This window comes from Lactuca saligna, chromosome 3 (genome assembly GCF_052625555.1).
Source record: "Lactuca saligna cultivar CGN05327 chromosome 3, ASM5262555v1, whole genome shotgun sequence".
Classification (NCBI taxonomy): Eukaryota; Viridiplantae; Streptophyta; class Magnoliopsida; order Asterales; family Asteraceae; genus Lactuca; species Lactuca saligna.
Genome location: NC_136419.1, coordinates 39,010,431 through 39,026,080, shown reverse-complemented (window position 1 = coordinate 39,026,080; position 15,650 = coordinate 39,010,431). Strand labels below are relative to the sequence as shown.

The 15,650-nt window shown below is 33.6% G+C and overlaps 1 protein-coding gene across 1 annotated transcript; it reads left to right on the top strand.

Moving 5' to 3' along the window:
- Positions 1-10,246: 10,246 nt before the first annotated feature.
- LOC145035673 (G-type lectin S-receptor-like serine/threonine-protein kinase At4g27290) lies at positions 10,247-14,561 on the top strand. Its single transcript, XM_078984181.1, has 7 exons — positions 10,247-11,685; positions 11,773-11,850; positions 11,939-12,147; positions 12,985-13,195; positions 13,291-13,528; positions 13,906-14,056; positions 14,131-14,561. The coding sequence occupies exons 1-7, from the start codon at positions 10,323-10,325 to the stop codon at positions 14,428-14,430; spliced, it is 2,550 nt and encodes an 849-aa protein (XP_078840307.1). The 5' UTR covers positions 10,247-10,322; the 3' UTR covers positions 14,431-14,561.
- Positions 14,562-15,650: the final 1,089 nt, after the last annotated feature.

Here is a 15,650-nt window from a genome sequence, read left to right as displayed (position 1 = left end):
ATTGTAGTTGGCTGTCCGGACTACAATATATAAATAGAATAAAGATATTTTTGGGCTAAGCAAGTAGTCGGGTTCGAAGTGTCGAACTTGACCTTTATTAGATTGTAGTCGGATGATCGAGCTACAAAATACAAACAAAATAAAGATATTCTTGGGCTAAGCAGGTAGTCGTGATCGAAGTGTTGAACTTGACCTTTGTTAGATTGTAGTCGGCTGACCGAGCTACAAAATATAAATAAAATAAAGATATTAATGGGCTAAGTAGGTAGTCGGGGTCGAAGTGTTGAACTTGACCTTTGTTAGATTATAGTCTGCTGACCTAGCTACAAGATATAAACATAATAAAGATATTCTTGGGCTAAGTAAGTAGTCGAGGTCGAAGTGTTGAACTTGATCTTTGTTAGATTGTAGTCAATTGACTGCGCTACAAAATATAAATAGAATAAATATACTCTTGGGCTAAGCAGGTAGTCGGGGTCTAAGTTTTGAGCTTGCCCTTTGTTAGATTGTAATCAACTAACCAGGCTACAGGCATGTCACAGGTCGCTTGTACTACAATCATGCTTTTAGTAGGTTGTTGCCACTTAATAGGCACGTCGACTGTGCACCTTTTTACTTACACTCATGGCCTATCTTGAGCATTATCATTTCCCGACGCATTGCATTTGCTTTCTTGGCTCTACACATTGGCATCCCAGTTGGTGATCGTTTCTTCCCTTTGTCCATTTTCGAGGATTGCACATGTTCTATTTAAGTTATATATGTCTAACAGTCATTTCTTTGCTTTGCGTTTTTGTCGGTTTTCCTCGGTGCTCATCGTCCTATCCTGCTCGGATTATTTTTTCCTCTCTTTTACCTCATATGGCCCGTTTTTCTTTTTTATAACGGCTTCTCATGCGAGTTTTTGTTTCGTCCTGGATTTTTCCAACTTCGTCATTTTGCCTTTCTCGTGCTTGTTTTGTATTCGCCGGCACGATGCTTATTGTTCACTTATGGTTCTTAACAGTTACTGATGTGCCACTTTCTGTAATTTCCCACGATGCCTTAGTCACAAGAAGTTGTTACACTTGTTTAAGGCATACTTTGTCTTCTGTTTATACATCTAATATCCCTTGACTGTCGTGTGGTATTTGTGGGGGTGGTGCTCATTCTGACCCCTTGCTCCATTCTTTGGGAATTTGTTTCGATTTAAAGCCAACTTGGGATGTTGTCAAGGTTATCTTCATTGTCACACCTCTTACGTTGTTCTGCTCTTCTTTTGGTGTATATTTCCCCGACACCTGACTTTATCTTAAATTTGATAGCTCCATGAATCGTACGCGTTTATGCGATGACCTTAAACTTATGCATCGTCATGTGCCCAAAGATGATGTCTTACGGGGAAGGTGCATTAATTATAACAAAGTGTATTAACTGCATGCTATTCCTTCCATGAGGATAATCGATAAGGGTCAGTGGTATGGTGATTATCCCTTCCGGCCATACGTTGTGGATGACAATGCTGACCACACGACTTTCTGGTGGACTTGCTCTTGCTCGTACATGCCCGGGTAGCTGTTTAAAGAAGTGTATATACATGAAATCCGTAGAGCTTCCGTTGTCTACGTAGATATCACTTGCATGGATTTTCACCATAAGGCCGTTGATGACAATCGACTCATCTCCCCTATGATTGTCATGGATGTAATCCCATTCGTCGAATGTGAAGGTGCAGTCCTCCTACTTAGTATTTGGCGCTTGACGGTCATAGTATTATAGCATAAATTTTCGTTCTTCCTTTCATTTTGAACTTTTGGTTCTACTGGTGTATTGCTTTCGAAGTGTTTAAATAAGAGTCCTTTAATCAGGACGGTAACCTAACCAGATTACGTCTTGTTTTCCAACTTCCGTCGTAACATAGTGCATTTGATGGTATTGTGTCCCATAGATTCGTGGAATTCACAATATCGCCCTTGATCCTTCTATTTCATCTTCTCTTCACTTTTGCTTGTTGTGTTCTTTTTGCTTTCGCTTACTGCGACAACTTCATTTCGAGCGCTATGTCGATGTGGAAATGCATTATGATTTTTCTGAGGGGGACGATGAAAGCGAGCTTGTCTCATGAACTAGATTTTTATGTGTTCCAGTGTGTTTCTTCTGGCGTATGGTGCTTAGGATCCTCTTTCTCTGTGACTAGTTTTTATCTTCTCAGATGCTGCTTCTTCTTGCTTCATTTACGGTGGACCCTTTCCATCATTTCTTTCCTTGAGGATGGTTGTTTCCTTACTAGTTTTTTGAACAAAGCTCCTGGTTTCAAGTAATATGTAAAAGCAGTGATTACCATGTTGTCTGATTTCTTAGGGGTGTTAAGTGTGGCTTTGTCGAATCTTTTAACGAAGGCACTAATAGACTCATCTTTTGTCTACATCCCAAGATAGCTTGCGCATCTGCCATGTGTCTTCTTTGTTTTATGAAATGGCCAATGAATTATACGCGTAATTGATTGAAATCGTGTTGCTTTATGGCAGTAAGCTTTTGTACCATAGTCGTGTTGCTCCCAAAAGGGTAGTTGGGAAGAAAATACACCATAATTTTTCATCAAGGTAATAGGCATCCATCGTCCATTTATATTTCTCTATATGGTCATCTGGGTTCCCGGTCCCATCATACTTTGTGATCTCTAGTATGTTGGCTCCAGCTGGTAATTGATATTCCCTGATGCTTCTTTCTAGTAGTGAATTATCTTATCGTAAAACTCGTATGATATCGGATTCCATTTTTCATGTGCCTCTCAATCTGCGTGTTTGGTGGTTGTTGGGATGTTGTTTGTCCCTCTAAGGCGGGTTGTGAGGTGTACGAGTGTTGGTATTAGGGTAGCCAATAGGCTTGATAATGTGTGAATAGGAAAGGTGGTGGTAATGGTGTCTATGATTGTATGTTGTGGTTGGCCATCAGGCTTCCAGCTAAGTGTTGTTATAGCAAAGGTGGTAGTCATTGCGTTGTCGATTCCTTATTTGTCGTTGTAAGTTTGGTTAGTTCTCTGGGTGTGCTTGCTCCTGCCGTACTCGAGCCACTAACCGTTTACATTGTAAATGATTATCCTTCTTGTCTTTCTTTGCTTGTCCTGCCACCTGTTCACTTATTTCTGCCTCAGGGAGTGTGTTTTGCTAAGGTGAAGGTGTGATGTGTACCTATGGTTCAGTGACCTTGGTTGTTAACGTGGTTGATGTGAAGGAAGGGATTAAATTTATTGGGCAAAATGGTGTCTGTTTTTCTGCCGGGATGCTTGTATTTTTTTCTTGCATGGTTATATACGGATGGAGCCAATGTTGCTACGTAGCTCCTTGGATGCTTATAGTAGTCCCTCTTAGAGCCTTTTCCAATGAGCAGTCCAAGTAGCATGTTGCATGGTGTATGACAAGTATAGGTTAGAAATTCATACCGAGGGCGAACCCCCGACATAGCTCTTCGATACCTAAGTTAGAAAGCATATATGATGCTTTAAGTGTATATGAATTGCTTAGAATGTTGTTGTCTTACCGTTTCAGCTGTCGCTCGTTCTTATAGCAAAGGTTTGGACCAACTTTTGGCTTCTTCTTTTGGATTTTGCATTAATCTTCCGGTTATGATGGTGAGCCTCATTTTCTATTAACATAGACATGTTTTTCCCGTGTTTCCTAGAGATGTTTTATAGGGTATGTACGATGATAGGGTGATTCTTGCTTTAGTGCTTGGAGTTCAGGTAGATGCTCGTGCTCTGGGCATGCAGTTCGGCTTGCTTGATTGGCCCGAATTTATGTGGACTCTTGGCCCTACCCTAATATTCTCAAAACCACTTCCATCAATTTATGTCTCAATATTTATAATAACAACTTACTTTATTTTTATTGTTTTACTTTATTATAGCTAAGATGAATCAAATATTGTAAAAATACAATGACTATATTAATCGATTCATTATAACATTATTCCAACTCCATTCCAATAGTTAGACCAACTTCATAAAAACATAATGGTCCTTTTTTGTCATTTCTACTATTTTGTCCCGCTTTTGACTGCTTAGCCATTTTCTTTTATAAATGTACTTAATTGATTTTTATAAAGTCCCAAAAATCCTAATATAATGTTTCAAGCATGTATAAATGCTCATGGGACGTTTTAAACCAATTTTCGATTAGATACTTTTTGACCTTTTCTCATTTAGGCATCCTACTTTGCCTAAATGTGCTTTTCTTAATTTTTACGGTGCCAATTCAGTAACTTTTTTTATAACATGTTTATAAGTTTATACTAATGGTTAGATATCAAACCCTCTTTTATTTTACCATCTTACGCCATTTTTGGCAAATTGGTTCGTTAATGTTTCCAAAAATGGAAACAGTTGCATAATTTATAAGTTTCCATCAAATTTATTACTAATATACATCCAAAATCATATTGGTCTCATTTCCCTGTTACAATATTCACTTTTTGTAACAAAACTAAATATCCTAATTTTAAGTGGTCCCTCTTGCAATTTTGACCGCTTAAATAATTTACTTCTTTTCTCAACCAAACCTGATTATTCCTCTATTTCTTATTTATTTTGCATCTTAAGGAATCATAGAACTAAGTTTTAACTTATTTTCTAAGCTTTTGTTTTCATGTTAAAAATCACCATTTATATATTGTCATTTTACTAATTTTATGCATTTTGGTCAAACCTTAACTATTTACATAGCTAAGCATCACTACTTTATTCATTTTGACCATCCTTGAAAATATCAAGAATTGTCCCATTTTTCTCCTTTAAACATTACTTTAAAGTCTTCTTTACCAATATCATATTGCTTCATTTTACATAAACACACACATGCAATTGTCACACATTTAAAACCTTCCCAAACTTTTTAGTTTATCACTAATGTACTGTCATTTGTCTATTTTATACTTGTTTCACTTACATGGTGATTTATGTGTAACTTTACCACTTTTCAACACTTTAACTTAGTAATTTCACAATTTGATACCATACTATTTCCATTACAAAATAAGTGCATCATTTTTTGAATAAACATGTACTAAAAAGTCCGATTCCATTATTCTATACTTAGTAATCCAAAATAACTAATTACTTGATGTTTCCAACTCATAACCAATAATATGTCATGAATTGAATCTCAATTTCTATATACATCAAATATAATCCAAGTAATTTTCATTTTTAAGTAATTGTTTGACTTCATATAAGACTCAAATATGTCCAACCATTTTATTATCAACTTGCATACTCTTGTTTCCCTTAAAATATCAACTTAACATCAATCTAGGTTCGTAACTTCAAACAATTTCCCGTATCAAGAATTCCAATCAAGTTCGTATTTTCAAAGTACCAATGTCAACTTAGGTTTAGAACTTACCTTTCAATTTTTTTATAGAAATATGAAATTAGGATATTTGGATTATCATCTGGTCACTGCATCTAAAGGCGGAGGTGGTAAAATAGCTAGACTATTTAAATATTTAAAAAATTAATTGAGTTAAATATTTTTTATTGAATTATTAGATACTATAAATAGATAAAAGATTTGTTAAAAATGTAAATTAGTTATTGATGTGTAATTCGGGACCATATTTGAAAAGGTAGTGTTAATGCACTAAAAGGTAGTTTTATTGCACTGGTGTAATGTAATTACAAAAATGTATACTAAATAATGAATTGAAAAATATACCTAAATATTTTAGTAAACTAAAATAATGAACTGAAAAAACCTATTGCACAAATCATTCGGTTGGAAATATGAAATTGAATGAGGAATGCAACGAAAGTGATGTTTGACAATTCACAAAGCCTAATCCCATTCCTTATGATTTAGTTTTTGTTTTATGATGATTCGTATTGTTATGTTTATGAAGTTTTGGTGATATAAAGAGAAAATATATTGAATGTTTGTGAAAAAATGTAGAAACATAATTTCCCATCATCATCATCTATTATATCAATTGAGGAAAAATAGACAGACGGTTTTCAGATACTTACAAGGAAACATCACTACACAAATCTTCATCTACTCTCCCAATGAACACATAGCCTAATCTACAACGATTAAGAACAACTGAAGAACAAAGAATCGATAATATCATACAAACCCTAACACAAACCCTAAAACTCTTTTACAATGAGAGAGAACAAGAAGACGATTTGAAAAAATATCATGTGACTAACAAATTGACAAACACTACAGCTCAAAATATATACTTCTGGTAAACGGATCTCACAAATGCGTGTTAACCCGTCTGAACTAACACAAACATACACCTTAGTCCATAACTTTATCCAAGTGACATAATTCACCCAAAAGTCATAAATACACATCTAAATCAATCCAAACATTTTACACGTAACACCCTGCACAATTCCTAAAATGATAAGTTTGTAACATTCATAATATTTAACACACCTCCTCAAACTTGACATTTATTGAAGAATATTAATTTTTATTAAAAGGATTAATTAAAACAATTTCATTTAACAAAAACTTATGTTGTGAAACACTTAAAACCTTTGCCAAAATATCACCTCTTTGTTTAGAATAATTTATTTTTTCAACTTTTAAAATACCACTTGTAATCTTTTCTCTAACAAAGTGTAAATCAATATCAAAATGCTTTGTTTTTTCATGAAACACTGGATTTAACACTAGCTTAACAGCAGACTCATTATCACAAAAAAAACTGTTACATGAATCAAACTTTTAATTCCCAAATCAAATAACAATTTTAAAATCCAAATAATTTCACAAGTAACAATGCTTTCATATTCTATTGAAGACGAGTTTCCAAAATAAATTAAATACTCAAGAACTGACTTCCTTAAATTAAGACATTTTTCCCAATCAACATCTACGTAACCCACTAAGTCAAAATTTTCTGACTTGACAATAGAAATACCTTTTCCAGGACTATTTTTCAAGTATCTAAGTAGTCTGAATGCTATATTTAATTATCACTTATGGGGCTTATGCATAAACTGAATGAGAATCAGAACACAATAAGATATATTTGGTCTTGTAATAGTAAGATATATAAGTTTTCCAATTAATTTCTGAAATTCGGTAACATTCTCAAGTAAAGAATCACCATCAATACAACTTCTTCTAGGGACAAAATTTGCCTCTAAAGGAGTTGAAACAGGCTTACAACTTAACATTCCAAATTCATGTAAAAGTTAAAGATAGTATTTCCTTTGATTTAAACACACACCTTTATTTGTACTTAAAACTTCAATTCCAAGAAAATAGCTTAAATTTCCAAAATCATTTGTTAAAAAAATTTTAATTTAGAAAAGACTTCACATTCTAAAGTTCAGTTTCATTACTTCCTGTTAAAATAATGTCATCTACAAAAACTATCAAAACAATAATTGAATTATTATATTTTCTAACAAACAAAGAGTAATCGTTTATGCGTTGAGTAAAACCATAACTAAATAACTCATAACACAAATTGTCATTCCATTTTCTAGGAGCTTGCTTAAACCAATTTACACACTCTAGTATCACCTTTAGTATAATACCCTTGAGGTAAATTGTCACACCCCGAAACCGAAGGCGGAAACGTTCCGGGGCGGAGGACGTCATGAATACCGCAACCAATGTACATAGTAAGCAAAGTAAACAACCATTACATTACATATTAAAATTTACATTTGTTCAAAAGTAATGTTGTACAAGTATGATACATATGTATGTATGTATGTATGTATGTATGTATGTATGTATGTATGTATGTATGTATATATATATATATGAACAAAAGTAAGACGTGTCTTCTATGTACTCTGTCTTCACCAAAAAGGATCGTCGGGTACCTGTCTAATGCGGACCTAAGAATACAAGCAGTTTGAAAATCAGCATAAAGCTGGTGAGTTCATAAGCGGTTTTGTTTTCTGAAAATGTACGAGTTTCCTTTTAGTTTCTGAAAATGTTACGACCCAAGAAAATCCCATATTTTCTTAAAGTAATGTTTGGTTAACTGTTACGATCCTGATTATGTTCAATTGTTATCCCAGGAAAATCCTATATTTTCCTAAAGTGTTTGTGAAGTGTTATCGAACCTGAAAGTAACGTACAAGTATCTACCATACTTAAAGTGTGTGTGCGAAGTTTTCTGAAAGTTTGGTTACCTTTAAGTGTACATTAGTTTTAAGACGTATATATATATATATATATATATATATATATATATATATATATATATATATATATATAAACAAAAGTAAGACGTGTCTTCTATGTACTCCGTCTTCACCAAAAAGGATCGTCGGGTACCTGTCTAATGCGGACCTAAGAATACAAGCAGTTTGAAAATCAGCATAACTCACAATTGTAGTTATAGTATTATCAGATGGATGTATATACATTGGATCATCATAGTTCACATGTCAACCTTATAACCACTACTCTCAGGAGGAGTATCAGACATAGTGTTCACACAAACTAACCAAATAGAAATCACACAAAAATCAAGAAAGTAACACACCACTATGATCCTTAAGCATCCAGATGGTCACCACGGTATCGTGGGGCCCAAGACAAGAACCACAGAGTCACAAAAACAATCACAATGATTAAAGAACTAAAAAAACAATAACTTGTGTACTCAAGACAACCAGGATCTCCCACATCTACAACTAGAACAAAGATAGAAGGGAATAAGAAACGCTCACAGTGCTATAATTAGAACAGCCGAAACAAATCGACTCCTGTTAATCCATTCTCTTTTGAAAAATTAACGTTGATGAAATCCATTAACAAGAGTTATTTCAGAGAATAGGATGAATCGATCAAAAAAACAACGAAGATTTGATTCTTCAATCAAGGATGTCCACTTGACGACGATGAGTGTCTCTCAAGGATCTCCACATGAAGACAAACCTGCATAATCACAAAAAAAAAAAAAAAAAAAAAAAAAAAAAAAAAAAAAAAAAAAAACTCGTAGTACCGGGGTCTTAAAAGAAAACAATAATTAGAAAATGATCCAGATCAAACAAACAGAATAACCCTAGATGTTCACGGATGAGTAAGGTATACTGAGATTTCAACAAAAACCCCAGTACGAACCCAACTATGAAGATCTACAAGGATCTAACCAAGAAAATAAAGGAAAACAGAAAATACCTTTAAGAAAACGATCGTCAACCACAAATCAAAGCCCTAAAGCTCTGATACCATGTGAAAAAACGTAGAAATATAACTTCCTAATATCATCATCTATTATATCAATTGAGAACAAATAGAAAGATGGTTTTCAGATACTTACAAAGAAACCTCACTACACAAATCCTAATCTACTCTCTCAATGAACACATTGCCTAAAATACAACGATTAAGAACAAGTGAAGAACAAAGAATCGAAAATATCATACAAACCCTAATACAAACCCTAAAACTCTTTTACAATGAGAGAGAACAAGAAGACGATCTTGAAAAATATCTTGTGACTAATGGATCGACAAACATTGCAGCTCAAAATATATACGTTGGGGAAACGGATCTCACAACCCGCGTGTTAACACGTCTGAACTAACACCAACATACACCTTAGTCCACAACCTTATCTAAATGACATAATTCACCCAAAAGTCACAAATACACATCTAAATCAATCCAGACATTTTACACATAACATCCTGCCCAATTCCTGAAATGACAAGTTTGTAACATTCATAATATTTAACAATGTTAAGACTGGGTCAAAAAATAATACTAATAATAAAGAGATTGAAAATGACAACCAAAAGGTTGAATTTTCTTTAATTAGTATTTGGTTGATTTTAGTATCTTCTTATAACTTTTATATATTTGGCTGATAATTTTTGTTTCTTTAATAATTCTGTTAAAAGACCGGTGACGATGAAGATGGAGATGGACACATGCTGATTGATGAAATGACAAACGTATATAATCGATGCCTTAATAATAAAGAGATTGAAAATAACAACCAAAAGGTTGAATTTTCTTTAATTAGTATTTGGTTGATTTTAGTATCTTCTTATAACTTTTATATATTTGGCTGGTAATTTTTGTTTGTTTAATAATTCTGTTAAAAGACCGGTGATGATGAAGATGGAGATGGAGACAAGCTGATTGACAAAAATGACAAACGTATATAATCAATGCCTTAAAAAAACACCATGTGATGTGTGCATTAACACATTGAATGATTCATTTATGGTCTACTCATATAATAATCAATTTTCTCAAGTCCTCAGTTGACTACACGTTTTGCCTTTTAAGTTTGTCTGATTATGCTGTTCATTATTTCTGGGAATCAACATATGCAGAAGCTAAACATAATAAAGCATGATTCTAATAGCTTCTCATCTCTTTTTCTTTTTCTTTTTCTATTTGTTTTCCATTCCTTCTCTCTCATCTGGAGCTGCCACTTTATCTGTGAATCAATCTCTCTCTGGAAACCAGACCCTTATCTCTCTTGCTGAAACTTTTGAACTGGGTTTCTTTAAACCAGGTGAGTCTTCCACCTATTACATAGGAATTTGGTACAAGAAAGTCAAAACAAGAACCATAGTCTGGGTAGCAAACAGAGATACACCCATCTCCAATATATTCTCTTCTAAATTACAAATTCTAAATGGTAACTTAGTGCTCTTAGACGAGTCAAACACCCAAATTTGGTCAACAAATATAACCCCAACACCTACAACTTCAACATCAGCAGTTCTTCTTGATGATGGTAATTTAGTTTTGAGATATGATTCAAGTTCAATTTCAATCACATCACTTTGGCAAAGCTTCGATCATCCAACCAATACTTTCTTGCCTGGTGGCAAGTTTGGATACAACAAGCGAACAAACACAAAGCAGATTATCACTTCATGGAAAAGTACAGAAGATCCTTCAATGGGTCCCTTTTCTTTAGAGGTTGACCAAGATGAGAAACAGTATGTGATTAAATGGAATAGAAGTGTAGAGTATTGGGCTAGTGGATCTTGGAATGGTAGAATCTTTAGCTCTGTACCCGAAATGAGATTGAATTATATCTATAACTTCAGCTACGTTGACAATGAAAATGAGAGTTATTTTACATATTCTTTATATAATCCATCGTATATTTCAAGATTGATTATGGATGTCTCTGGGCAGATTCAACAGCAGACATACTTGGAAAGTCTCGACCAATGGAATCTGTTTTGGACTCAACCTAGATCACAGTGTCAGGTGTATGCTTTTTGTGGACCTTTTGGGACTTGTAGTCAAAATGAATTACCTTTTTGTAGTTGCTTGACTGCTTTTGTGCCTAAATCACTGAATGATTGGAATCTGAGTGATTTCTCTGGTGGGTGTGTGAGAAGAACAGAATTCAATTGTGGAATTAAGGAAGAAAAACCTGCATTCATTGAAGGTTATGTCCCAGTCAGTTATCTTTCCACATTTCTTGAAACTGAAACTCCGGAATCTGAAACTCCAGAATCGGAATTGGATGAGTCCGCATGCAGAAGATCTTGCTTGGATGACTGCAGTTGTGATGCGTATAGTTTTATCTTGAAAATATGTCGACTTTGGAACAGTGAAAAACTGAGTAATATATCACTTCTATTTGTTTCCGATGATGCTAATAGTAGGACATTTCCTGTCAACATTAAAGTTTCTTCATCAGATCTTCCGAACAGTAGTACAAAAATCAAGACCAAAGTGCTAGTAGCAGGTAATTTTTAGCTGGTTTAATCTTAATCTCCCATTTTATTGTCCTTTTAACCCATGTAATGTATACAATCTTTCTTTTCAATCACAGGAATCGTTTCAGGGTTTTGCGGTCTTGTGTTTCTTTGCAGCATTGGCATTGTATTCTACAGAAGGGTGAAAAGACAAGGTATAAATGTTTTGCTTGTTTCCTTTTTAAATAAAAGGATATTTGGTCTTCTTTATTTAATGTTAATTAGTGTATGTGACTTAATCAGGAAGCAGAGATAATGGGGAAAATTTTGAACGTGAGTTTCAAGAAAGTGGAAGAAATGTTAGATATTTGGTAGATCCAGGGATATTGAGTGCAGAAGATAGAAAAGGAATTGATGTCCCTTTCATTGAATTCAAAACCATTTTATCTGCCACGGACTATTTTTCTTTAGCAAATAAACTTGGACAAGGGGGATTTGGGCCTGTTTACAAGGTAACAAGTCTTGAATTTAGCTTTATTAGCAAACTATACTCATATCATATTGTCAAATTGTACTTTTTCTTGTATGTCTTTTATATAGGGTGTTTGAGTGAAAGTCTAGATCTTCAATAGACACATAGTTTGAAACTTGATGTCGGGTTATAAAGTAATCAGGGAGCCAAAGACCTTTTTGTTGATCCCATATTTTTCTTCTATATCTTCCATAGAACATAGTACCATATTTATAAAAGGTACTAGAAGCTATTTTGGAAAACTATTGTGTTGTCTACAATTGTATTTGATCTTTGATTGAAGGAATGGACTCCTAAATCTGAGACTTTAATTGTTGGACTTAGGCGTGTTCAACATGGAGCATTTGAAAGCTTTTTGCTTTTCGTTTTTAAGAAAAACCTGAAAAAATATTATAAAATAAAAACGTTTAGTTCCACGGTAAGAGTGAAAACTTTTATTTAAACAAAAAACGCATAATCCAAAAGCTAATTCAAGTAGTTTTTCGGAGTATTTAGCTTTTGTGTTTTATCTAATTTTACATTTTTAAAAGGTAACTACTATTTTTGCCGAACACTTTTGCACAAATAAAAGATACAGCATTCAACTACTTTTGCCAAATACGCCTTTATTACAACACTATTGGTCCAATAATACATAAACTAGATGAATCTTATAAATCCAAATCAATATCTTGTAATTGTATGCAACTTTTATAGGAATCGAGAATAATGTTTGATGTTTAAATTGGGAAAGGGTTGCTCTCACTGCACAAAGGAAATTAATTATGAATAAAATAGATTTTGGGGATTAATCATATGTTGTTGGTAATTATTTTAGGGAGTACTTCCTGGATTAGGTGAAGTAGCAGTGAAAAGGTTGGCGAGCCAATCTGGACAAGGGCTCAAGGAATTCAGAAATGAAGTGTTGTTAATTGGGAAACTTCAACATCGTAATCTTGTTAGGCTCTTAGGTTACAGTATGAAGGATCATGAAATGATACTACTCTATGAATACATGCATAATAAAAGCTTGGACCGTTTCATCTTTGGTTAGTTTCACATAATTCTCAATTTCTTTTTCCATTTTGTGAACAACTTTAACTCTGAAATCTAAAATCCCGGGATTTGATGGGATTTTTGGCAGACAGGACGCTTTCTGTGTGTCTTGATTGGGATTTACGGTTTGATATCATCATGGGAATTGCCCGAGGACTTTTGTATCTTCACCAAGATTCACGGTTGAGGATTATTCATAGAGATTTGAAAGCAAGCAATGTGTTATTAGATGAAGATATGAATCCCAAGATTTCAGACTTTGGCTTGGCAAAGATAGTTAAAGGCCGAGAAACCGAAGATAATACCACTAGAGTTGTTGGAACCTAGTAAGTACTAATCTAAATCCTATGTTCAAATCTAATAACAAATTTTATGTAATTCTACGTAGTGTTTTTCGTATGATGGAATCGGAGAAGGAATGAAAATAATGTTCATTTTGTATGATGGAATGAAAAGAATAAACCATTATTGTAGGAATGAAATTCGTCCAATTCTTTAATTTTCATTTCTTAACCATTCTTTTTCCATTCGATCATAGAATGGAATTAAATTTGTATATAACCCATTTGATTAAGCAATTTCTAATAACACAAATAGTTTGTCTAAAAGAATTTAATGATTTTGATTCAATATTGTTTGTTTAGATAACCAAAAAACAATTATTATAATGTTATTTGGGTTTTGATGAGTTTTTATTATACAGTGGTTATATGTCTCCCGAATACGCGCTAGATGGATTTTTCTCGGTAAAATCCGATGTTTTTAGCTTTGGGGTAGTAATACTTGAGATTATAAGTGGGAAAAGAAACACGGGTTATTATCATAATCAACAAGCCTTTAGCCTTATATCCTATGTGAGTTTTCTTAAACCCTCATCTTGTTTCAATATTTCATTTTCTTTTTAAAACTAATTCTGGATACATTTCAGGCATGGGGTTTGTGGAAATCGAAAAAGCCATTGGAATTAGTGGATTTGGCATTAGTGGAAACATGCAGTTCCATTGAAGTGTTGAGATGTATAATTGTTGGGCTTTTGTGCATACAAGAAGACCCTAAAGATCGACCAACAATGGTAAATGTGGTTTTAATGTTGGGGATGGATATTGAGAGCCTCCCAGACCCAAAAGAACCGGCTTTTGTTTCAAAAAGAAGTATCGATCGGTTGCCATCGTCTTCGAGTAAATCAGAGATTAATCAATTGACCATTACTCAAGAAGAAGGCCGATAGAAAAAGTGGAATCTTTTTCGTTTTTTGATTTATATAATAAAAAAACATATTCAAATTCAAACTAAAAATATCTAATGTAAATGAGAATTGGATTTAATTATATATAATATAACCCTCAAAGCTTACCATAATAGATTATAATGGCATCATGACCTGCAAAGAACGTCTTTAAGTTTTATACAATTCACATTTCACCTTCACCCTTTTCCAACTACATGTATCGAATTTCCATCTACATGATGCGCATAACAAGGTTTTCTTGCATAGAATAAGATTAGTTGCTAAATATGATACTCTTCCAATGTTTGATTTCGTATCTGCAAAGAAACCCCCTGGCATAGATGAGTTGCTACAGCCTACAGCTTGACCAATCATATATTGTACTACAATGCATAGTAAGACAAATAATCACCGACTTAGATTAAAAAAAATACCTTGAAAGTCTGGAAATTTCTCTCAAATCACCAGATCACAAATGTTAGGAATAGAGTTGATGGGGTAATGGAATGATTCACTACATTCCATGATCATGCTTGATTAGCCTTTAGGCTCAATTATCAAAATCACCTCAAACCCAAAGGAGGCAGCAGGGTAGGAATGGTGGTGGCGTTCTGTTGCAGGAAGCGTTTACCTTTTTGATGCAAAACGCTATTCTTGAACCACTTCCTTTGTTTTCAGCATCCCTAATCAAGTCTGCCATTTCCTATGACTTCAAATAAATTCCATTCTCATCCATCATCACCATCCAATCATGTGGTTTGATGAAATTTATGGAACAACAACCTATTTTTAACAATTTTGAAACCACAATCACTATCTATGTAACGTTTTCCAAATATATCATGAAAGTGCCAATTTTTGGAAGCTACAGGGGCCATTTATGAAATTTTGTCCTAAAAAAAATAAATTCTAAAATATTTTTTTTTAAACATATAAAAAAGTTGGAAAAAAAGGCATAAAAATGTACTTATAAAAGATATTGAAATCGACAAATGTGTAATGATGAAATGATGGTGTTAAATCAATGTGGAAAAATGTAAAGGTTTAGTTTTGACGTAGAAGACTGGGTCAACGAAATAAAATGTGGAGACTGAAATTGACAATTCTATTGTTGAATTTTCGGTGATTAGTAGTTGATATATTTTTCTTACCTGGTTATGTTTTTTGAATGGTTGTCAAAGTGTGGTGTTCATAATTTGTGGGAATTAAAATATCAAGAA

Coding starts and splice junctions, on each gene's coding strand:
- LOC145035673 (XM_078984181.1), top strand. CDS start 10,323: ATGATTCTAATAGCTTCTCATCTCTTTTTCTTTTTCTTTTTCTATTTG. Junction 11,686..11,772: donor GACCAAAGTGCTAGTAGCAG/GTAATTTTTAGC, acceptor TTTCAATCACAG/GAATCGTTTCAGGGTTTTGC. Junction 13,196..13,290: donor CTTGGACCGTTTCATCTTTG/GTTAGTTTCACA, acceptor GATTTTTGGCAG/ACAGGACGCTTTCTGTGTGT.